This window comes from Sander lucioperca, chromosome 12, assembly GCF_008315115.2.
Source record: "Sander lucioperca isolate FBNREF2018 chromosome 12, SLUC_FBN_1.2, whole genome shotgun sequence".
Taxonomy (NCBI): domain Eukaryota; kingdom Metazoa; phylum Chordata; class Actinopteri; order Perciformes; family Percidae; genus Sander; species Sander lucioperca.
In genome coordinates this window covers 24,615,839-24,638,654 of record NC_050184.1, presented here as the reverse complement: position 1 = coordinate 24,638,654, position 22,816 = coordinate 24,615,839, and the positions used below count along the sequence as shown (strand labels likewise).

Genomic DNA, 22,816 nt, shown 5'->3' with positions numbered 1-22,816 from the left:
AACATTCTTAGCCTGCTTATTGTTACTTGCTCTTTCCGTTTTGTTCCACTACTACTTACCTACTCCTTTTTGGATTGAGTGTATGATGTCTCCCTTTTATTGCATTATTTAACATTTTATATAATTATTATTTATTCCAACGCAGTTGTCACTGTTGAATTACTTTTCTCTTCACTATGCCTTTTCCCTTTGCTTTTGATAATTTAATATTGACTTTAACAATTTATTTTTTGAAAATCAAGACTTTTGCATGAGCACAATCTAAAAACTTAGGTTTACAACGCAAGAGGGCGGTAAAAGCATAACCTCAGTTATTTTATTTGTCTTCTGCTTCCTGTTGGGTGTTGCATAGGTGATGCGCCTACAAAATAAACGCATACCCTTATGTTTTACTGCTATAAATAAACTGTTCCATTTAGTGGAAAAGGTTCCAAGTCGTCTGGTACAGGTCTTAGATTGAAGTTTGTTATTTTTTATTATTATTATTCGTCGTTTTGTATTCCTAAATGTCGGGGTTTTGGTTCATTCGGGAACTGCTTATCGGGGATTTTGTTTTATTTTTCAATTTGCAACAGGAAGCTCCAACAGGTCGTAACCATGGATGTGGTCGTAACGTTCCGTTTATTTTTTAGATAGCTTTGTACTGTTGGGACCGTGGGACGCTGCAGACTAGCGACACACATCGGCCCTATCATGAAGTCACAGGTATGATTAGACTTAACTGACTACTTATTTTTTGCTTCTGAACGAATAACATTCCTACAAAAATAAACCTTATATAGGTGCTAACGTTAATTACGATGTCATTACTTTTGGTAATTAGTCAATAAACGTTAGCTAGTTTGCTAGTCAAGCTAGCAAACTGACACTCTACGTCAGCTGCTACAGGAAGTTCCTGGTCGAATTAAATCCGCCAAACACTGCTAAAAACAAACAAGTTTGTTACTTGGTTTGCTTTGTTTATCACGCGGCAATCGCTTTATTGGTTAGCATAACGGATTAGGCTAATGTTTATAAACTGATCCCTGTTTTTGGTAGTAAACTGTGTTAACTAGCTAACGTTGCACAAACTTGTGTATGACAGGCTAGCGTCCTCACTAGGAAATGAATTGGGCATTGTTCGCTGTTGGACAGTTTGTATCATTGAGACGTAGTGTGAGTTCTTCTGCTGCGTTTTGTCAGATGATGACCAACCCTGAGGAAATTGCCAGGCTCTACAGAGAACTCAGCCTCTTCCCTTCTCTAAGCAGAGCAGATGTGGGACCTGTCGTCACCTCTCAGTATGGAGGCAAATACAGCAACATTTACACAGGTAGACTCAGTCTTTGCCATACTAAGATTATCGGATCTATGTATGTTTATTGATATTAATCTAATATATAAAAAAAATATTAAAATTTTGTTTACCTTCTTCTGCAGAATGGAGCCAGCGTGATCTGGACAGGAATGAGAATGTCAAGTTTTGCCGACAGTACATTGTATTTCACGATGACAAGTCTGTGGTCTACTCTGGAGCCTCAGGAAACTGCACTGAGATCAAAGGAGAGTATGTAACCATTTTGTCATTTTATCTGGAGTAGGGTTGAAGACGTTATCATTGACCTAACCCTGAGCAAACAGAACAATGTCTCATCAATATCTTTGTCCTATCAGGGTGCTGAGTAAGGATTCCCCCTCAGGTGAAATGAAGGCTGTTGTCAGAGAGTGCACGGTCAAAGGAGAGGACAAACAATTTCTGGAGGTGTGTGGCTGTCTGTCTGTCTGTCTGGCTCAGACTCAGCATTGAGTCTCTCACCCACCCTACCAAAACTTTACTTTTTTATTGCCCTCTTTATACTGCTCATTTGTATCTCTCTTCTGCTACATTTTCCACCTGTAGCTTGTGTTTAAAACCTCATGTGACTTTTCATTTTGACACCGCAATCTTTGATGACACTCCTGACCTCTTTGTGACCCTTCAGATCTGGTGTCAAAACATAAAGATGAAGAGCATCAATCTAACGGCCTTAAAGAAACATGGCAAAGTCTATGAAGATGGTTAGTCATCTACACTTCAAATCTGATTCTTTTTTTGTGCCAGTCCAGCTGTTAATCAAACTGTGTTTTGCATCCTTAGAGCAATTTGGCTGCTTGATCTGGTCCCACTCTGAGACCCATCTTTTGTATGTGGCAGAAAGGAAGAGACCTAAGGCCGAATCCTTCTTCCAGGTTTGTCAGCAAAACTGTATTTGAGGGTAAATCTGCACCAAATCACATAAGGCGGAGAACTGCTGCACTGCTCTCCATAGGTTGAACATTTTAAGCATGTGGATTCTGCTTGAGGTCATTCTGGAATTTGTGTTTAATACCACCCAGAACATAGCAAACTGTAATTCAAGTCAATTTTATCTACAGTGTATATAGCCCAATATCACAAATTTGCGTCAAGGGGGTTTACAATCTCTGCAGCATACAACTCCCTTTATCCTTAGACCCTCAATTTGCATAAGGAAAAATAAAAAAAGTAGCTACATGGTGCTTTAATTGCCTTGTTGTACAGTGCTGGTACAAGTTGCTAGCTATTCTGTGGTTCTATGTAAGGAATTGTTCAAAATTGATAAGAAAGCTTTAAATTAGGGCTGTCAGCATTAACGCGCTAATCGCAATGCGATTAAGGGCCGAGCATAACGCGTTAATTTTTTTTAATCGCATGTCGGCATTTATTAATTTATTTTACACTTCACTCGGCTTCGCGTCATGCCTAACAGGCTACTATTTTGACCCTTTGCCGCACCGTTACTTATCATCAAGCTGCGATACTTCCTCCTGCTGCAGGCTGCAGGCATGATGGAGAAAGACAGCAGTAACACAATTCTGAATGGTGCTTTTTATTTTCCAAAACTCCCGGACAGCTCAGTAGACAAGTCGAAAGCCATATGCACATTGTGTAAAGCCGAATTAAAATATCACCGAAGCACGTCAAGCTTGAGCTACCACCTACGGAGCTAATTAACGTGACTCAGGTTGATGCTACCCACTAGCATGCTACCCACTCAGGCAAAGCAGTATTTTGGAGAGTGCTACTTGCCGACCTGTGGATGAAACCAAATCCCAAAAAATGACTACAGCTCTTGCGAAACGGGTGGCAACTAACTGCAGACCTGTCAGCATCGTAGAGGACTCGGGTCTTAAAGAAGTACTACGGTTGGCATGTTCTGACCTGTCTCGTTGCCGTCGAGGGGGACAGTAGTTTTCACGGACACACAGCCTGTATGACACGGAGAAAGACGCCCAACTGGAACAGCTGCAAGGTGCTGCAAACACTGTCTCATTAACCGGTGATCACTGGACGTCAGTGAGTAATCAACATTATTTAGGAGTTACTAAACACTATATTGACTCTGGTAAGGATAGGGATTTTTAGTTTTTTAGTTAGGTACTTGGAGGAATTGTGCAATAATGACAGATTCACACATTTTTCTTTTGTTTACAGTAAATAAATAATAACATACAAATCTTAAAGTAAAGTTCATAAAGTAACTTTCTTTGCATTCATTTGATTCCCAATCAAGATACACTGGTAAGAATTGCTTTCCATTGTTAATATGTACTTAAAAACTGTTCTGAAATGCAAAATAATAGAATTTTAATCATGTGATAAAATATGCGATTAATAATTATTTACTATTAATTAATTAATCGTTTGACAGCCCTACTTTAAATACACGATGAATGATGCAAAATGACCTTGGTGTCGGACCAATGGCTTGAGTAGATACACACTCCTCAAACCAGGTCAAATATATCTTAAAGGTTGTTGCACACTATTTAAATTGGGCTTATCGCTCAATCGTAAAAACATTGTAAACTGGGGCATTCTGCAAATGGTTTAACTTTGAATGCACCTCAGATATTTTCCATCGCATTTCAAAAGCAAAATACCTTCACAACACTGATTGGGATGTGGCCATAAGAGTAGTGAAGCAAGTTTTCTGACCCATGTGTTATTTAGTGTTGATTGACCATTTACCATAGATGGAAAGGATTAGTGTAATACATAGCTGAGACTAGTATTTAATAACTTGTTATTCTATGTTTCATTATCTGTTTGTAGACTGATTCACCAGAGTTGTCTTCCATTGGGGATGAGGAGGAGACCATGAGAGTGGAGAAAAAGGAGGCTGTGAAAGTGAATGCAAAGAATACTTTTGAAACACAAAATATTTCCACTATTCAAAGGTTTAGTTCACCATTCTTAGGTTGGATTCCTCTCTAGCTTAAGTTGTGGTGTTTTTGCTTCTTTTTTTTTTTTATCCCTGCAGGGGGAGCAGTTTGTCTTTCATGAGGACTGGGGAGAGGCGCTGGTTAGTAAGAGCTGCCCTGTGCTTTGTGTTTTGGACATCGAGGGTGACAACGTCTCAGTGTTGGAGGGGGTACCCGAAAATATCTCACCTGGACAGGTTGATACAGCAGTTTGTGCAATGATGCATGTTTTTTGGGCACTTCTAGTGTGCACATACCCTCTTACTTCAGCTGTTGCTCTCTCTTTGTCTTTTTGGTACGTTGTCTCTGTCTCTGCAGGCATTTTGGGCTCCAGGTGACACAGGTGTGGTGTTTGTAGGCTGGTGGCATGAGCCTTTCAGACTTGGCCTCAAGTACTGCCCCAACAGGAGGTGATTACTGTTCAAACTGATCAAAGAGAAGAATTAAAGCTGGCCTATCAGAAATGTCCCCAGTAAGGCTTATAGGCTAATTTTGCAAATTATTCATGTCTCCCTTTTCTCTGTCAGATCATCTTTGTTCTATGTGGATCTTACTGGTGGGGAATGTGGTAAGTGAAGGCTTGTCTTCTTCTATTATTTATATTTATATTTATATATTATTTTAAACGGGTGTAGCTGCAAATGTTCATGTGCCTGTAATTGTTATGTCCCTCAGAGCAGCTGACATCAGGCACCAGTGCAGTGTGCTCCCCCAGGCTGAGCCCAGACCAGTGTCGGATTGTCTACCTGGAATGTTCCGTCTATGGACCACACATGCAGTGCAGCAGGCTCTGTATGGTAAGACAGGATGGAGCCTCTTTTCCACATAAGACACATTTCATTTCCTTTCAGAATCAGAAAAGGATTTATTGCCAGTAACGCTTACAAGGAATTTGCCTTGGTGGTTGGTGCGTACATAAACAAACATATTAAACATAAATATGAAATAAGAAATAAACAATAAATACAGAAACACATATACAAAATAGCTGTTTAACACATTTACAAAGGGCACTGTACTCACTGAAAAGATTAGGTAGGAATGGATGTTTCTTCAAATGCACCATCTGCTGTTTTCTGCTGTGTAGACTTAAAGAATTGTAGCATAAATACATGTATGAGTTAATTGATTTGTTTTCATATGCTTTCTTCTGTATTTGCATATTTTATTTCTAGTATGACTGGTATACTAAGAAGACCTCAGTGGTGGTGGATGTGGTGAAGAGACCTAGAGAGGGTAAGGAATACTTGGTGTTCACATGATTGCACTTTTTTTTAAATTATAGATTAAACATAGTTGTGTCTGTGTGTTGGTGGGGCTTTACAGATGGCTTTACTGGTATCTACAGCTCTCAGTTGTCCCCTCAGTGCTGGTCAGCTGATAGTCAGCGGATTATTGTTGCTTGCCCTCAGCGCAGCCGCAAGGTATAGTCAACTCCTATGAAATGTCTTGTTATTATGGCAAAAAAATAGACAATAAAGGCTTGATATGTTTCCTGATAAATCTATACTTTCCACATACAAGCATATTTAGACTGATAATATTGTAATTATTCTTTACCTGAATAAAGGTTGTTGTTGTCTCTCTTTTAGGATCTGTTGATGGTGGATACGAGCACAGGGAGCATCACCTCTCTGACTTCAAGTGAGGGACTAGACACTTATCAGCTCATGCTCAGGTCTAGACTGTCTCGTTTACCTGATGTTTATTGGTGTTGACAGGCTCTAATAGGTCATTTGCTTCCCCTACCGGTGTTCTGGGAGTGCTTGAACAGGTTTATTTCAACCTGCGTCTAATGATGTTTTTTGTTTGTCTGTAGAGTCTGATGTTGGTAGCTGGTGTCTGCTGAACATAGAGAGAGACTTGATGGTTGTCAGCTGCTCCTCTCCAAACTGCCCTCCAAGTCTGGTATGATCAGTGGTCTTTGAATGTTCACATTTTGATACAGAGTATATACTAAATATGATGTTGCATAGATTGCACTTATGTCTGTCACTTCATTTCTTTGTCCAGAGGCTGGGCTTCCTTCCAGCCAGGGATTCTCAGGAGGAAGTGGTCTGGGTTACTTTGGAAGACTCTCAGACGTTGCCAGACATTGATTGGCAGATCTTGACTTTCACCCCTCCACCAGAGCAAGACAACAGTCTTTACCGTAAGAATGAACATTTTTCGTTTTAGTAGTATCTAGAGCTAGGCGATAATTCAATATGAAAATGTATCGTCTTTCAATGGAATTGTATCATGATGAAATCATATATTGAGATATCATGATACATGATACAATTACGTTGTCTAAATTGATAATAACAAGCACGTAGGCCTACTAACGGTTAGGGTTGGGCATTGTTTGGATTTTAACAATTCTGATTCCAATTCCGATTCTTCCTTTCGATTCTGGTTCTTATCAATTCTCGATTCCAATTCTTTGAGGGGTGGGGTTGAAACGGGTCCCATGCTTATTTCACAAATAAGAGGAAAGTTTTATTTTGATTCAATGGTGGGTTGCAGTATTACCGGGCTTTTTCAACGTAAAATAAAGCCACACTAGAGCACTGCTTACTGTGCTCCATGGCTCCTACACAACAAGCGCCTGGCCGCTACGGAAACTAAAACTTGCGCATGTTAAATTTGGAACACATGATCAGATTTGAAACCAAATCCTCCAAATGATTCCAATAAAGAAACGATTCCACTGGAATCGTAATTTTTGAAACGATTCCAAGTAGGAATCCGTTCTCAATGCCCAACCCTACTAACGGTTGCGGTTTTGTTTTTACATCACATTATTTGTGAACGTAGTGTATAGCTGGAAGACATTATTTTTTTTCTCTTTAATTTCACTTGAAACGGTTATGTTTATTTGAAGTTCTGAGGTAGTAATTATTATGATACAGTGGCAGGTAGTTCTTTTTACAGGAGATGGAGTAAAGGAGTTTGCCGGAAGTGACTGGTTTATTTTAAGTCAGAAAGAATACTTGTGTCCCTAAGTTCATGGAGGATTGAAAAGATTTTGCTGTCTATAATAGACATAAAAAAAACAGCCTATGTAATCTCAATAGGACTAACTCATTTTTCTATATTCCAGCTGGCCTCGATTTTGAAGCTTTGCTGATCAAACCAAAGGAGGTTAAGGATGTGAAGCTGCCTCTTATTGTCACTCCTCATGGTTGGTTACTCTCATTATGGTTTTGTAGATTGCAAACAAAAAAGAACAGTTAGGTAGTGTTGCATAATTGTTAATTGTTCTACAATATCGACATAATGCAGTAAAAAAAGCAAAATTTATTTAAATAAATGTTTTATATTGATACACAATATGCTTACATTCAGAAGTAAAAAGAAAAGTGCTATAAATCCTGCCTAAAGCTACTGCTACAGATAAGATTGGCAATGCCAACAGTGGTTGCTATAAAAAGGTACTTTGCCGATTTCCATCCAGCGCTGTGTCATCTTTGTGTGGGCAGTGTGAACGGTGTGTGCCAGCTCGGAGCACCCTTTGTCTGCTGAAATCCACCTGATGATGTGAAACGCGTCACGGAGGACTGTTGAGAACGCATCGTTTTGCGTCATCCGGCAGATTTCAGCAGACAAAGGTTGCTCCGAGGTTGCACTGGCGCCATTGAGGGAATGCACCCACCAATTCTAAACACACTGCCCACACTACCATGACACCGAGCTGGATTGAAATCAGCAAAATATATCTTTAACCTTACTCTCAAAATCGAGATTGGTGTTTGAATAACCTGAGATGTTCCACATATTTTGATTCTACATGCAATATTATTTGTGGCCTTAACGCCTCACAGGACTGAGCACATACAGACACCGGTAGTTTTAAATACTAACTGTCAGTCGGTATTTTACAAAACTTGTTCCTTTCATCAGGGGGTCCTCACTCAGTGATTGTAGCTGACTGGCTTTTGTCCTCGTCTGTGCTGTGCAGGATGGGCTTTGCTATATTACTAGGTATGTTCAATAGTTAACCTGAAGTTTTTTTTATGTGTGACACCTGCTCAGAGGTTGATCATCCACTGATGTTTATGTACTCTATTTGTAAAAGGGGAGAAACGTTCACATGCTGTCTCAGTAGATACACATACTGTTGGTTGGTTACTTTGCTAAGCTTTTTAGACCAGAAAAAGTATGTATTATACATTTCCTTAGCCACTTTGAGACCTACATATTTCTTGCTTTCAGAGTTCACATGTACTTGACAGGCATAGCCAAATCATAACTTTGTGTTGCCTGCTACATTTACCAGAGATAAATTACTTTTACGCAAAACTATTCTAGCTAATGGACTGCTGAGGAGTGTGTCTGCTTGAAACTTATAGCTTAGTTGTCATAAATTGTGAGGCCATATTTGCTGTTCCATGGCCTATAGTATATGCTCAGTATATCCAGAGTCTCTTGAGCCATGCTTAAGGTGGTAGTCAATGAGACCACAAAGAGCTTGACTGGCACTCTTTTTTTATTTATTTATTTATTTTTTATTTTAAGTGAACTATCGTGGCTCTATTGGGTACGGCCAGGACAGCATCCTCTCGTTACCTGGCAATGTTGGCACCCAGGACGTCAAAGATGTTCAAGTAAGAATAAAACAAATAGCATTGGCATTGTTTATACTATTGCTTTTTATTGGTTTCTATATTTAGTTAAGGTTAGTTGCTTGTTGTTTCTGTTGAAATTATGGCTCATAACAGCAGTAGTTATATTTAATTTTTACTTTGTGCTATATGCCCCCCCACCTTCCGATTTCCATGTCTTCCTTACTTCTCCACCACAAATGTTCTTTTACATTTTCCCCATGTTTTTCTCGCTACCAGTTTGCTGTTGAAAGTGTTCTGAAAGGTGACGAGTTCGACATGCACAAGGTGGCTGTTTCTGGGGGCTCTCATGGTGGTTTCCTGGCCTGTCACCTGATTGGCCAGTACCCAGGGTTCTACAAGGCCTGTGTGGCTCGCAATCCAGTCATCAATTTGGCCTCTATGATTGGCAGCACAGACATCCCAGACTGGTATATCTTGGCATCCACATACCTGCACTTTTGTCTACACGTGTTTACTCATTTTGTGACTGTGTCAGTCGTGCACAACTTTTCATCTTCGTTGTTTTGTATCATTTGTACCCCTGACATTCCACTCTGACAGCTGTGAGTGGGGTAAAGGGCATGTGTCAGCCTCACTGTCAGGGAAGGATGTGTTCAATAATGCACACCAACACTGCAGGAACAAAAGACCTCAAAGCCATGCAGGGATATTTTTTTTCTTATTGTTGATGTTTGACTATGACATTTTTGCAGGTGCATGGTTGAGGCTGGCTACGACTACAGTACAGACCGTCTACCTGACCCTGCTGTTTGGGAACAGATGCTGGAAAAGTCCCCCATTAAACACGTCGCACAAGTATGAGTATTTCTGTGTATGTCTCTTGAATATGTGCATCTGACTTCATTGGTGTTGTTGCACAATGTATTAACCTAAGATGATCTCTCATCCAGGTACAGACACCAGTATTGCTTACCTTAGGGGAAGACGACAAGCGTGTACCTAACAAGCAAGGAATGGAATATTACAGAGCTCTGAAAGCAAAGCAGATTCCAGTCCGGTAAGCAGCTTGTCTGAGCAACATGTTTTGTTGGTAATGTCAGATATGCACTGCACAACAGGGCTTTATTGTTCATGTGTGTGTTGTTTAGGTTGCTGTGGTACCCAGGGAACAATCACTCTCTCTCCAAGGTGGATGCTGAGTCTGATGGCTTTATGAACATCGCTCTGTGGATAATTCAACACTTGTGTCAGTGATGGTATATCAGATAGATACATGGTGGTGTGCCAATGCTCTTGTTGCTGCCAGGAAAAGAGAGCAGGATACTACTGTGTGTAAGGGATGTTCTGCTCCCGTTTCCAGGACAGTGTGAGGTTCAATCCAAAGCCAAAGCATTGAAAGTGCTCTCCAACCAGAACACACCTTGTATAACTGTAATCTGTGGCTATGGTGATTGCCACAATTACTTCCAATAAGTGTATGGGGGGAAATATTTTAACACTGCACTTGAATGAAATCAGTTTTGATTAATCAGAAACACATTTTTTTGATACAGGTTTTTTTTTTTTTTGCAGTCTCTACATAGACGCAGAAAAAAAGGGCTTTTTATTGTTAGTTGTGTTTGAGGTTATATTAACAAAGGAAAATAATTTCATAATCAATCTTTTCTCTGCTCACTTTTACTTTTGATTTCATGATACAGTGCACCTAATAAAGTGATTCTAAAAATACTGCCAGTGTGGGATGAATCTTTTGGATACATGACAGGTTCCAGGGCTCAAAGTTCTCAGGCCGGCATGGGGTGCAGTTTGACGTTTATATAATACTGTATTCAATACATTGTACACATTTCCTACAGGGGAACATTTCAGGCTCACAAATGGTTTCTTGCTGTAATCCCTAAGGTTCTTCAGGTTGAAAATAATTTTTGAAGCAGGTGGGGAAGTGGTATATTTGTTGACCAAAAAAAAGAGAAAAAAAACTTCCTTCTCTCTGTCCTTTCTTTTGTTCTCTCTCTACAATCAGAAAAGCTAAGCACTGTATCATTATGAAAAAAATAAATCACTTGAGTGATATCTGTATCTGATGCCCTTTACAAATTTGACGTAGGTCACATGATTTGCATCGCATATATATATATATATGACCACATGCTTTCAGTTCTGTATATGTGGATTCAGTTTCTTGTCACTGCAGTAACCTTTAGGTACCGTTTTTAATCTTTCCTCTCCCGGCCTGGATTAAAGACTGTTTCATCTGGCTCCTGATGTGAATGTTACGATACATGCTATACCCGTCATGGTAAGTAAGAAAACATTTAATTCTGCCATCAATAATGTACTACATTTCACTGTAAGAATGCATCTATGTGTCACACAACTGTTACATTATATGGACTAAAATGGCTGATTGGAAAGGCTTGAAAAAGCCAAAGGGCTTTTTAGCAGTGATAGCTGCTTTAACAGTAAGGTGTATAGGGTGATAATTTTTTTATAGAATTAAATTGTCTACTGCATCTTCTGAAACACTGACTAAAATTAAGTTTCTTTTTTTTCAGGCTATGTTGAAAATTTTCCTCATCCTTTGTCAGCTTCTTCCATTAGTCAGGACCATAAATACCATCTTCTTCCCATGTGACACTGATGTGAATACCACCACAGTAGACTGCCACAACAGACGACTCAAGCATGTCCTATTCGTCAAGTCTACCACTGTAGTGTCAATCAATTTAAGTCGGAATAAGATACAGGAAGTGGGGCAGCATGCTTTCTTAGGTGTCCCAAACCTTCACACTCTAAAAATAATGGGGAATTGTCAACCGGGTAGCCTGAGAGCTTTGGAGGACCGCTCATGCAAAATGAAGATCCACAATGATGCCTTCAAGAACCTATCAAAGCTTAAATTTTTGTATCTGTCAGGAAACAGCCTCACCTCTATTCCTCGGTTACCTAAAAACCTGACAGTTCTTGACCTACGGAACAATTGCATTTTCAACATTGCAGAACCTTTAAACACCCCACATCTCAAAGAGCTCTACCTCAGCAAGAACTGCTTTTATGCAAACCCTTGCAGCCATTCCTTTTACATCAACGAGAGTGTTTTCAGAGAGCTCTCTGAACTCAAAAACCTTACTTTAGGTTATAATAATTTCACAGCTATCCCTAAAGGATTGCCAGCCTCACTGGAGAGTTTGGATTTAAGAGAGAATACAATCACAGAGATCTTAGAAGGAGCATTTGCCAACCTGTCTCTCCTCAAGAATTTGAATTTGGAGTGGAATTGCCAGCGCTGTGACCATGCAGCCAGGCCTTGCTTTCCTTGCCCACACAATCTCCCTCTACACCTACATCCAAACTCATTCTATGCTGAGAACAGCTCCATCGACTACCTAAGCCTGAGGGGAAACTCTCTAAAAACATTTCCAGAGGGACTTTTCCGACCTTTGAAGAATTTAAAGAGGTTGGACCTCTCTGACAATCTCCTGGCATATGCTATACGTAATGGCACCTTCTTTGCAGAGCTGGAGGGCCTCACTTGGATTAGCCTTATCTATAACTATGAACCACTGAAGACATTTCCGTATCTGATCCTCTCCCCGTATATTGGCAATATGTCTCGTCTACATTATCTTCTTCTCAGTGGTAACTTTTTCCACAAGCTTTCAAGCGAGAGCCTTAATGTTGTGTCCAAACTTCAAAATCTAATAAAACTAGAACTGAGAATGAACTTCATCAATACTTTTAACTCGACATCTCTGAAACGGTTACCGTTTCTCATCGATGTTGACCTTTCCCAAAACATGCTTAATTTCATTCCGCACTGCTCGTGTATGTCATCTGAGATTGTGCCACAGGAAAGCTGTCAGAACCAGAACTTGTATACACATAATTTTCCTGACCCACTACTTATGCTAATAGACCGAAAAGCCGCATCTGGAAGTGATATGTGGGAATCCAACCAAATAAACAGGCTGGACCCGGTGGAGGACAATGTGCCACAACTTAAATCACTATATGATTTCAAAAATGATTTCTGCCACGGTAAACTGACTTTTGACCTGTCTCAAAATGACATTCTGTCTCTTACCAAAGAAGTGTTTGTAGGCATGGAAAATGCTGTTTGTTTAGACCTTTCCTTCAATTACATGAGCCAGGCATTGAAGAGTGGCCTGTTTGATAACATGAAAAAATTAGTTTTTCTTAATATGTCATACAATAGACTTGATTTTTATTATAGAGGCGCTTTCAGCGAGCTTAATACCACTCTCAAGGTGTTGGACGTCAGTAACAATGAATTTCACTTCAAAATGAAAGGTATGGGTCATCGTTTTGAGTTCCTTCAAAATCTGGCAAACTTGGAAGTTCTGAGTCTGGCAAACAATGGCATTGGGATGCGAATAGATCAAAGGCTGATCAGCAGCTCTTTGAAGTACCTTTACTTCTATGGAAATCACCTGGACATTATGTGGGAGTCTGATAACAACAAGTACACAAATTTCTTCCAAAACCTGACAAACCTCACCTACCTTGACATCTCTAACAATGATCTGAAATCAATCGAATCAGAATTGCTATGTAACCTCCCAGAAAGCATGGAAACCCTCAGCATCAGCAACAATCTGCTGAAGTACTTCCCATGGCAAAATATCTCAGCACTCAGCAATTTATGTCACCTGGACCTCAGTCAAAACTTTCTCTTTTATTTGCCTAATAAAGTCATAGAATTTGGAGAAAATTTTTCTTTCTTGGACCTCAGTCACAATCGCCTTAGTATTATTCCTGAGGATTTCTTCAGCATGGCGAAATCCTTGCACTACCTGTATCTCAGCCACAATCAGATCAAAGCATTAAACCATCATTTTCTCCCTGTCCTCTTTAAAAACGGAAGTGCCCTTCAGAAACTCACCCTGCATAACAACCCCTTTAAATGTGACTGTGACACATCTTGGTTTGCAGACTTCTTGCGTTCTACTCCGGTACAGATTCCCTATCTCACCACACAAGTACACTGTGATTACCCAGAGTCCCAACAGGGCGTGAGTGTACTGTCTATGGACCAGCGTTCCTGCCAGGACATATATGGTAGCTTAGCCTTCCTCGTCTGTTCCTTCCTGGCTGTGACTTTCACTGTTCTGCCCCTACTGAAGCATCTCTATGGCTGGAATCTGTGGTACTGCTTACAGGTACTTTGGGCAGGACATAAGGGCTACTCCCAGCTCGCTGGTAGTGATTCACATTATCACTACGATGCTTTTGTGGTGTTTGACACCATGAACGAGGCTGTGAGGGACTGGGTCTACAATGAGTTAATGGTCAATCTGGAGAACTCGGGTCACAGGAGGTTTTGTCTCTGTTTGGAGGAGAGGGACTGGATTCCTGGGCTTTCATGTATTGAAAATCTACATAATGCTGTGTACAGCAGTATGAAGACAGTGTTTGTGCTGTCCAGTGGTGCCACTAATGATGAGACAGTGAACGGTGTGATCCGCCAGGCTTTCTTCATGGTTCAGCAGCGGCTTCTGGACGAGAAGGTTAGTAAAATTTCCTTTTTATTTCTTATTTGCATTTTGTGTGTGTGAATACCCTCCGAATCGTTGTTTTCACAACACAAAATGATCTCTGACTTTATCCAATTAAGGTGGATTCAGCTGTGCTGGTGGTTTTGGATGAGATGTTTCCCAAACTGAAGTACCTTCAGCTGAGGAAACGGTTGTGCAAAAAGTCTGTGTTGTCCTGGCCGAGAAACCCAAGGGCTCAACCCCTTTTCTGGAACCGAATGAGAATGGCATTGTCGTCAGATAACCTCAAATTCTATGACAACAACATGAGTGAAAGTTTTATATGACATCCTTTTAACTGCTGATAGAGAGCTCTTTGGTGAAAAAAGTCCTTGTTGTTAAGAATCTTCCCATTACCTTATTTTGACAAACTTGCTTCCCCCTTAATTGTGTCACATATAATGGTACTTGGTTAATGTTTTTAATATGTAACTCTTTGTTTAGTAATTAAATGTAATCACCCTTCCATGTACTGTAAATATTTAACTTTTCAAGATTGTGTTCTGTTGTTTTATCTAACAAAATATTACGTTGATTCTTTAATACTTGTCTTTAGATAGCTTTAGCCAGGAAGGGACATGTTGCTATTGTGTGCTGCAAAGTTAACTGAGACACTGTACAGTATACAGTATAAACATTGAGACACTAATATTGGACTATACAAATAAACTTGACTTGATTCCACTTGAGTAGCTTGATTTCATAAGTATTCAGAAGGAATAATGTAGTGTGCTTGTATACCAAACGCCCAAAATGTCACTTCTCCTTGGTTAGATGTTGGGAGGAAATGAAACGAATGATTACAAGGTCACAGGTGACCAAAAACTGCATCTGCTGCACCTGTTCAAAGTAAGACAAGTCATCCTCCATTTCTTATAAATGTAAGACGAAAACCTGGGACAGATCAATTGGGTAGTGTAGCTCCACCAATTGCAAAGCAAGGAAGCTTTACTTAAAAAGTTCTGCAGGCTGCTGACCAATATAAGAAATTCAAAGATATGTGATAGATGTGCATGCAAAAATATTGAAACAGATTTGTACAAGAACAATACATGCTGCTTGAGCAGTGCTTGTTGCAGTATTTGAACCTTTGGGTTGGGATACCTACTTCATTTTTGTCTTGTGGCCTGGGGATTCCATTTGACAAACAGCACATCTTTTCTGAGAGTGAAACCTCTGACCAAAATAGTTACTCTTTTTCATTTTCAGGTCAGTTACATTAACTGAACTGAACAGCTGCAGTCCCCTAGTTACCTCCTGAAAGAGCAGTGGAGGGCCCACAGTTTTAACATATTCAAAAAAGTGCCTTTATCCAATCATGGTGTAGGTTTAGTTTAGTTCTCTTGTCCCTAATATATTAAACAAACTCGTTTTTATGGTAATTTACTGATGGCTGCCTGGGTATTTGTTGCCTGGTCTGTATGCAAATTGGAATGCACTTCCACTTTTTTTCAGATTTGGATTCATGTAGCTAAGACCTTTAAAGCGTCATGCCCAACTGACGCTCATGTAGGTGTATGAAAAAAAAAAAACTTTCCCATCATAGCTGTGCGTGCTGCCCCACCATGCCGCGTAGGTCGCGCATGCACGCGCCAGCTTGGGAGAGCGCGCCCACGCGGACCCGATGGCAGGACAGGTCATGAGAGAGCTGAGCCGATGAGATCATGGAGCCTGCACCGAGGTCGGACAGGGTACGGTTAGGACTTCACGGTGATGGAGAGGTGCCTCTCCGGTAAGCTAGAGCACACGTTGCGTGCACACCTGGACTTTGTGGCATCATTGACAACATTATTTAGACAAATTAAACTGTGCATTCAGTTTGTGTGGCAGATTAATTATTATGTAAGGTACTAGCTCGAAGTCATGTAGCCGTGTGCATATGAGCAAGAAACTAATCCTTCATGCCGTGGTCGTAGTAGAGTTATTCCGGCGTCTGTCACATGCACAACGAGCGTTCCACTCGTGCCACCCGTGAAATATAGTGCAGTCCACTTTGTAGTCTGGTAGGTTGGCAGCTAGTTGAGCTGTATGAGGGGGACAAATGTTACCATGCAAATTAACGACTTACGCTATTGCAGTTTGGGTGTTGACTCGAGTTTTCTCTTCGCGGCAACAGCTGGCTGCCAACTAACAAGTAAGTGCAGAGAGAGACGTTTCCTACTTTTTGTATTTTCATCAGCACTTTTTGTCTTTGTTAAACCATACTGCCATACTGATGACAAAGAGGTAGCAATACAGCTGCGTAAATCTGGCGCGTGCCCTTTGAAACTGACCGGTTACACTGAACACCATCTTAATGCAAATTATATCTTAATCCGTAGACAAAGCTTTAATAGTAGTAAGCTAACATGTTTGCACTTTCCTTGTTTTAAACGGTTTGGAAACAGTTATCTTTGTGATTTTATTTTAATCATCATCATTGATTTTTCAAATATAAATGCACAATTGGTGTACCAACATTATACACAGACTTGGTGCCTCCATTGCTGGCACATAGGGCTAAATTCGTTGTCTCAAACAATGATGGATAAGGGATTGACAGCTATGTTATGACTGACAAGCAGACTTAACCAATCTCTCAGTTGCATCCAGTGCAGTGACTCCCAGTGCCCAATCCTTTTGGATTAGAGGAGGGATTATCATTTGGATTTGTCTCTGCTTTGCAGACAGTCCCCAATATCTGGTCCATCATGGTAAGGGTTGTGCTTACTTTAATTTCCTGGGGATATTTTTTTTTACCTACTTAATGTATGGCTTTTTGCCTCGAAGACAACAAATGACCCACGATTGTGTATGATATAAACACTATATATGCTGATTGTATCCTAACAGTCCATGCTGCATTTTTCTAGTTTGATTTAGCCTGAATCAGCCCTGATAAAGTCTGACAATGAGCTTTGCAAGTGCCCGAGAGGGAGGAAGATAATAAAGACTGGTCTTCCAATTCCATCTGCCATGGCCATAGGCAATTACACTATTTTGTCCCTGTTTCCTTCAGACCTGAGAAGGTATTATAATTCAATGTGATATACAACAGGAGAATGAGTGCTGTCCATGGTGCTGAAATGGTCAAGTCAGTCCTCCCTGTTTTTTTCTTTCACCATCTATTGTGGTGACTGTGGCTGTGCAAGGCATTCTGTAAATAATGAGTGAGAAACCAGTAGTACACTATGCTACACCACTAATCTATAGTCCGGTGATTAAACAGACATTGTTTTACTGTCCACCCATCACTCATCCACTGCTGTTACTTATACTCACACTGTACTTATTTATGTATGTATTGTATTTATGTTGACACTGCACTACAATAGAATTTGTACAATCCATTTGAAACAATCTCTTTTTTAACCTAATCTTACTTGTAATCTAATTTACTTCTACTTAACGTTTTTATTTATTTATTATTGTAGCTATGTACATTTATTTACTTTATACACTTGCTCTTTTCTTGCTCTTATTTTTACCTTGAATGTGACTGTGAGCAACTAAATAATTTCCCTGAGGGGCTCAATAAAGTATTCTGGTTCTGATTCAGATTCTGATTACATCAGAGAGGATTACAGAGTACTGTAGTACTAGTAATATTTTGTAGTTTTTCACTAGATCAGTGGTCTCCAACCCTTCTCTTGTGGACCCACAGTCTTGCTTATTTCCCATAGCCCCAAGCTCTGCCTGACAGTTGGACATCTTTTTAAATTTAGGCAAAGTTCTTGTGCAGGGGCTTGTGTTTAGACAGCATTTGACATTTTAGAAGTTTTGAATAATTTGTAAAGTAATTTTGGTATCAGTATGAAACTTGGTTTGGCAATAGTATCCTAAAATGATATCCAGCCCTATGAACCATGTAGTGATGCTGCGTGTGATATTTTTTGACGATGGTCTGATGATTGGTCTTTCTCTCAATGTTTGTCTATTTTTAACCTGTCTAGAATCCATGATGTCCTGCACTGTAGCTGAAACCACAATACCTCTGGCCTTTGTGTCTGGGAGCCCTCTAGCCAACAGTCACTGCCATCTTCTTCTAATAGAACTAAATAAGACTCAGCCTAAAGCCCTAAACAATCAGGGATGGACAGGTGAAAACTGAGAGGCCGGGATGTGGCCTTTATTCTAAACCTTGTCTTTTATTCTGGTTCCATAAAGGGACATAGAAATATTCCCAACCTTAACAGTTTCGTATCAGAAGTCCACTTTTGCCATATAAAAATAATGCCTTTAAACATTAGAGCCAAGCCTGCTCAGAGCAAGCTGTCTGCTGGCCCAAAGAGTAGTGGGCACAATGATGGCAGCACATCTCATGCACGCTTTTCCAGTGCTCCCAAACAGGGCAAAGGCAAACAGGCTGTAAGCTCAGCACCAGGCTCCCGCTCGGGGCTAGAACCAGGCTCTGTGTCAGGGGGTGTGCCTGCCCCAGCATCTAAATTGGCAGGAGGTCAAGGCTCTGTGTCGAGGCCAGGTTCAAAGATCAAACCTGCCACAGCAGCAGATAAAGGAGCACGTCGTGGTTCAGCGACAGCTCCAGGGGGTAAAACCCTGTCTATGGAGAACATCCAGTCTTTGAGTGCTGCCTATGCCACATCAGGCACCATGTACCCCTGTGAGCGAGATTCCTTGGAACCCTCTGGTGGGTACCCGAAAGGCACCATGACGCTGGGCAGGAGTACCAGTCGCTCCTCCTACACTAACCGAACACCTGCCATGGGCAGCAGCCCAAACATCACCTCCTCTGGGCTACATCAACAGTCAGACCCCTATGGAGACCAAACCTTGCATCCTGCAAGGACTTCCAGTCTGCGGCACCAGTCTGGGAGACATCCACAGGCATTGGATTCAGCTGGACGGGGAGAGGTTTCCTCGTTTGATCTACAGTCTCAGCTGAGGGAGCTGCAGAGGGAGAATGACAACCTGAGGAGAGAACTGGATGTAGGGAGGGATGGAAGGACGGGCCCCAGCATGAACAATGTCAACTTCTGGACCCCAGATGTGAAAAGAGACAAGGGGGTTCGGCGGGAGGAGGGAGTGAGGACCTCGGTTCTGAAGGACCAGTACAGGACAAACCAAGAGGATTTGCAAGTGAGAAAAATGACAAATTGAAGTTTGTTTCAAAAATGCTATTTTTCCACTTTAAGGAACATTTCTTAAATGGCTGTGTGAAAAACACAAGCAATTTCATCTTTCAACTTCTTACTGCATCAAATGCTTAACAACGTCAGTATGACAGTAAGTCACTTTAACACCAGCAATTCTTTTAGAGAAGATCACATTTTTCAAATGGTGGAAATCTCATTTTGAAACAAAACTCTTTGATTTGTCTGTGGCACTGTGCACACATCACATTCAGACTTTTGAACCACCCATCTCTTCTGCACATCATACCTCTCACATCATACCTTTTATTCCTGTCTTCAAGGTTGCATTGAAAGGCTTCTGTGCAGTTCATTTGTGAAGATGCTTGCCAGGCTCAGTGCTGTCTGTGTTTCCATGGGAACGTGCCCTAGTGGCAACCATTCAGCAGTGTTAGTCAGATTCTAAAAAAGCTCACAGCTACTCCTGAAGGGATAGTGACCAGTCTGTCCTGTGCCACCTCTCCCTGGAGTCAGTCCGAGGCATTATCCATCTCTCTGTCTCACTGCATACTGCATAGCTACTGTATATAGGCTATTTCTTTGTCTGTCTTCCTTCTATTTTCTATCTCAATAGTTGCCAGCCTTCTGTTTCTTCATTTGTCTGAATGGTATCTTAAGTCCTTGCAGGGGCGTAGCACAAAATCCTGGACCCTGAACATAGGCATCCTCTATGTGCCTCTCCCCGCATCCACGGCTATTCATTCTAGTATTTTTGTGGGCCCCCCTCTCACATGAGGGCCCTGGATACTCAGTCCCCTTTCTCCCCCCAGTCCGACGCCCCTGCCTCCTTGTGTGTCTGTGTTTGTCTGGTGGAAAAATAGAAGTGTTTTAATTGAGCCATAAGATATATTTCATCTGCTTTCACACTATACAGCTTGTATAGTTTCTGTTGAATCTGCTCTTCATCTCTCTCACACAAGCAGGCAAAAACTTTCATCATATCTGTGCTCTTCCATCTGACTTCTCCCTCTTGTAACCAAGGAGCCACCTCTGCATTTGTATTTATATCTTTTTCATCTCATATTGTCACACACACACACACACACACACACACACACACACACACACACACACTTGTGATTTTAACATCATAAAACAGAAAGTTTGAAAATAAATACAGAATAACATTGTTCCCTAATGAACATAATGTAGTAACTACTAGGGGTGAAACGGTTCACAAAATTCACGGTGAAATTTGCCGCTGAAATACTGATGTTGAGATTCTTATGTCTGTGGCATTAAAATGGAGCAGGACAGTCAATGTTCCCACTCTCTGTGTATGCAGGCACTTGGCCCTGTCTGTGATGGATGGATGTGTTTGTCTCTGTTCTGCTCCTTTAGGCGATAGACCCATTCAGTGAGTGTCGACTCATTGGTCTCTCCCATACTAACACACTCGCTTGTACCATCTTTTTACCTTCACCCTTTTCTTCTTTTATCTCTGTTTATCTACTGAAAACCACTCACAGTAGAGTATCTTTAGATGTATGATCATATAACCCATATGTACCTTATGAGAACCCTTATTTACACTTACAAGAATGAAAGCATAGGTGTAGAGAATATATCGTAGGCTGTTAGAAGAAGAATGAGTTTGTTTTATTAACAGAGATCTAAACTGGCATCATAGAATCCATTTAAAGATCTTGGAGAACAGTTGCATCGGAAAAGTCACCATTTGACAAATAAAAATAAAAGAACTGATAGAAACCATTACATGCTCAAGTTATGATATGGCCTCCTGCCATTATATGTAGCCTTTCTTTTTAGTAAACTCTGTGTACACAAACAATGTTGTCAATGATTTCGTTAAGGTGTAGAGACCGTGGTCATACTTCGAGCAAAGTTTAATGTTGTGTCGAGCCTTCTTAGTGTTTTAAAAATAGCTATTTTGAGGCTAGCATAAAAGTGCCCCTAGCACTCCCATTCAAAAGGCCATTTGATCGAAAAACAAAAATATGGTAAATCTTAAAAATGGCGATTCCGTTCCAAATATGCTTTTAAACGAAAGTACATTCGAAAGTACATTCACAAAAATACCCTAGGTTGCATTTTGGCGAGAGTTACGCTTTAACTCCAAGTCTTCTGGAATCGCGGCTAAAGCCAATTCGAAAGACCGCTGTTCGCCAGCAGCAGCAGCCATCTTCTTTGTTTTCAAGTAGCAGGAAATTCACGCGGAACCGTCTCAACTCTGCCGTCCTTATGTTAAGCCCCCCCCCGACTCTATACACGATGTGATTGGCATGACCAGAATTTGTTTTTTCCAGCTCGCAAGCCAACAGAGAGTTGCTAGACTGACCCTGGCTGCAAATTACATTTGCTGCCGCTAGGGTGTGTCTAGATTTCTAGGTTAGAATTCATAACACCTTCTTTGTTTCCAGCAAGATTGAAGTTCATACTGAAAATCAATGTGACATATACCCACGAGTTAGTCAGTTTGGTTGACCATGTACAGTATATCTATAAACAAAACATTATTCATTATAAAACATTATATTACTCTCACTCTTACTCCTCCTCTTTTCTTACAGACACACACACACACACACCTAGGGATTTGTTACCAATATTGATCACCCATTAAGTTGCTACCATCTTAAACCTTAACTCCCTTAGAATGTTGTAACAGCCCTATTATATAAAGTCAGAAATAAGCCCAGTTTCTTTCAATTACTTTGAAAACGCAACAGCTATACCTCATGCAGAATATGTTATTCTAACTCTTATCTGCTGTCACCTCACTCTCCCTTATCACCTCCATCCCCCATCTCTGCTTTCAGACGATCACTTTTATCCTCTTTTTCTTCTTCTCCATTTCTCCTGTGTTTGGCCCTTTGAGACGCTGGGAAGAATTCAGACTGACAGGAACACTTTGTAATTAGCATGAGGAATGTCACCTTTTCTCTCAGCTGCAATGACCACAGTTGTCCCCTAACCATCTGTTTGTTTGGTGTATGTGTGCATGTGCGCGTGTGCCTGTGTGTAAATGTGTACATATGTATTTGTGTCTACAGTCTTGTGTGTGTGTGTGTGTGTGTGTGTGTGTGTGTGTGTGTGTGTGTGTGTGTGTGTGTGTGTGTGTTTGTGTTTGTGGAGGATTGTCCACCCACTCGGACTTGATAGTCAGTGCTAGCTTTTTGCATTGATTATCACCCTCGCCTTTCTCCTACATCACAACTCTGCGTCCTTGGCGCTCTGTGCTTTCTGGACTCAAGCAGAGGAGTAAGAATATTTGAGGAAGGATTTGTAATATTTTCACAAAGATGAAAAGATTAGTAATTTAACTTCCGTTTAGTGTTTGTGTCAATGAATCTTTGACATAATCTATGTTGAGGGACAT

The 22,816-nt window shown here is 40.7% G+C and overlaps 3 protein-coding genes across 6 annotated transcripts in view; all 3 read left to right on the top strand.

Annotated features, from left to right (window-relative positions):
* Nucleotides 1-531: 531 nt before the first annotated feature.
* Nucleotides 532-10,520, top strand: apeh (acylaminoacyl-peptide hydrolase). The gene is made up of 23 exons (XM_031316337.2): nucleotides 532-705; nucleotides 1,183-1,312; nucleotides 1,420-1,546; nucleotides 1,654-1,741; nucleotides 1,962-2,037; nucleotides 2,117-2,208; nucleotides 4,094-4,168; nucleotides 4,302-4,439; nucleotides 4,561-4,652; nucleotides 4,770-4,810; nucleotides 4,918-5,039; nucleotides 5,418-5,478; nucleotides 5,569-5,666; nucleotides 5,835-5,886; nucleotides 6,062-6,150; nucleotides 6,256-6,394; nucleotides 7,328-7,408; nucleotides 8,128-8,208; nucleotides 8,743-8,831; nucleotides 9,069-9,259; nucleotides 9,545-9,647; nucleotides 9,743-9,849; nucleotides 9,941-10,520. Exons 1-23 carry the CDS (start codon nucleotides 694-696, stop codon nucleotides 10,044-10,046), a joined length of 2,190 nt encoding a protein of 729 aa, XP_031172197.1. The 5' UTR covers nucleotides 532-693; the 3' UTR covers nucleotides 10,047-10,520.
* Nucleotides 10,521-10,838: 318 nt separating this feature from the next.
* Nucleotides 10,839-15,025, top strand: tlr9 (toll-like receptor 9). The gene is made up of 3 exons (XM_031316335.2): nucleotides 10,839-11,091; nucleotides 11,348-14,320; nucleotides 14,428-15,025. Exons 1-3 carry the CDS (start codon nucleotides 11,089-11,091, stop codon nucleotides 14,632-14,634), a joined length of 3,183 nt encoding a protein of 1,060 aa, XP_031172195.1. The 5' UTR covers nucleotides 10,839-11,088; the 3' UTR covers nucleotides 14,635-15,025.
* Nucleotides 15,026-15,931: 906 nt separating this feature from the next.
* The window catches only part of LOC116062036 (ERC protein 2-like), a 164,596-nt gene continuing 157,711 nt past the window's right edge, over nucleotides 15,932-22,816 (top strand). Inside the window, exons 1-2 of one of the 4 annotated variants that reach the window (XM_036008556.1) lie at nucleotides 15,932-16,079; nucleotides 18,280-19,423. In XM_036008556.1, the coding sequence (XP_035864449.1) occupies nucleotides 18,560-19,423 (864 nt within the window). In that variant the 5' untranslated portion in view covers nucleotides 15,932-16,079; nucleotides 18,280-18,559. Of the gene's footprint in view, nucleotides 16,080-16,100; nucleotides 16,482-18,279; nucleotides 19,424-22,816 lie in introns of those variants that run through there. The other 3 variants (XM_036008557.1, XM_031316491.2, XM_036008555.1) reach the window with 3 other exon arrangements.

Bases quoted from the DNA above. Each gene is read 5' to 3' on its own strand.
- apeh (XM_031316337.2), top strand. The intron at 5,667-5,834 runs GTATAGTCAACT...TCTCTCTTTTAG, and splicing joins GCCCTCAGCGCAGCCGCAAG to GATCTGTTGATGGTGGATAC. The intron at 5,887-6,061 runs GTGAGGGACTAG...GTTTGTCTGTAG, and splicing joins CATCACCTCTCTGACTTCAA to AGTCTGATGTTGGTAGCTGG.
- tlr9 (XM_031316335.2), top strand. The intron at 14,321-14,427 runs GTTAGTAAAATT...TATCCAATTAAG, and splicing joins AGCGGCTTCTGGACGAGAAG to GTGGATTCAGCTGTGCTGGT.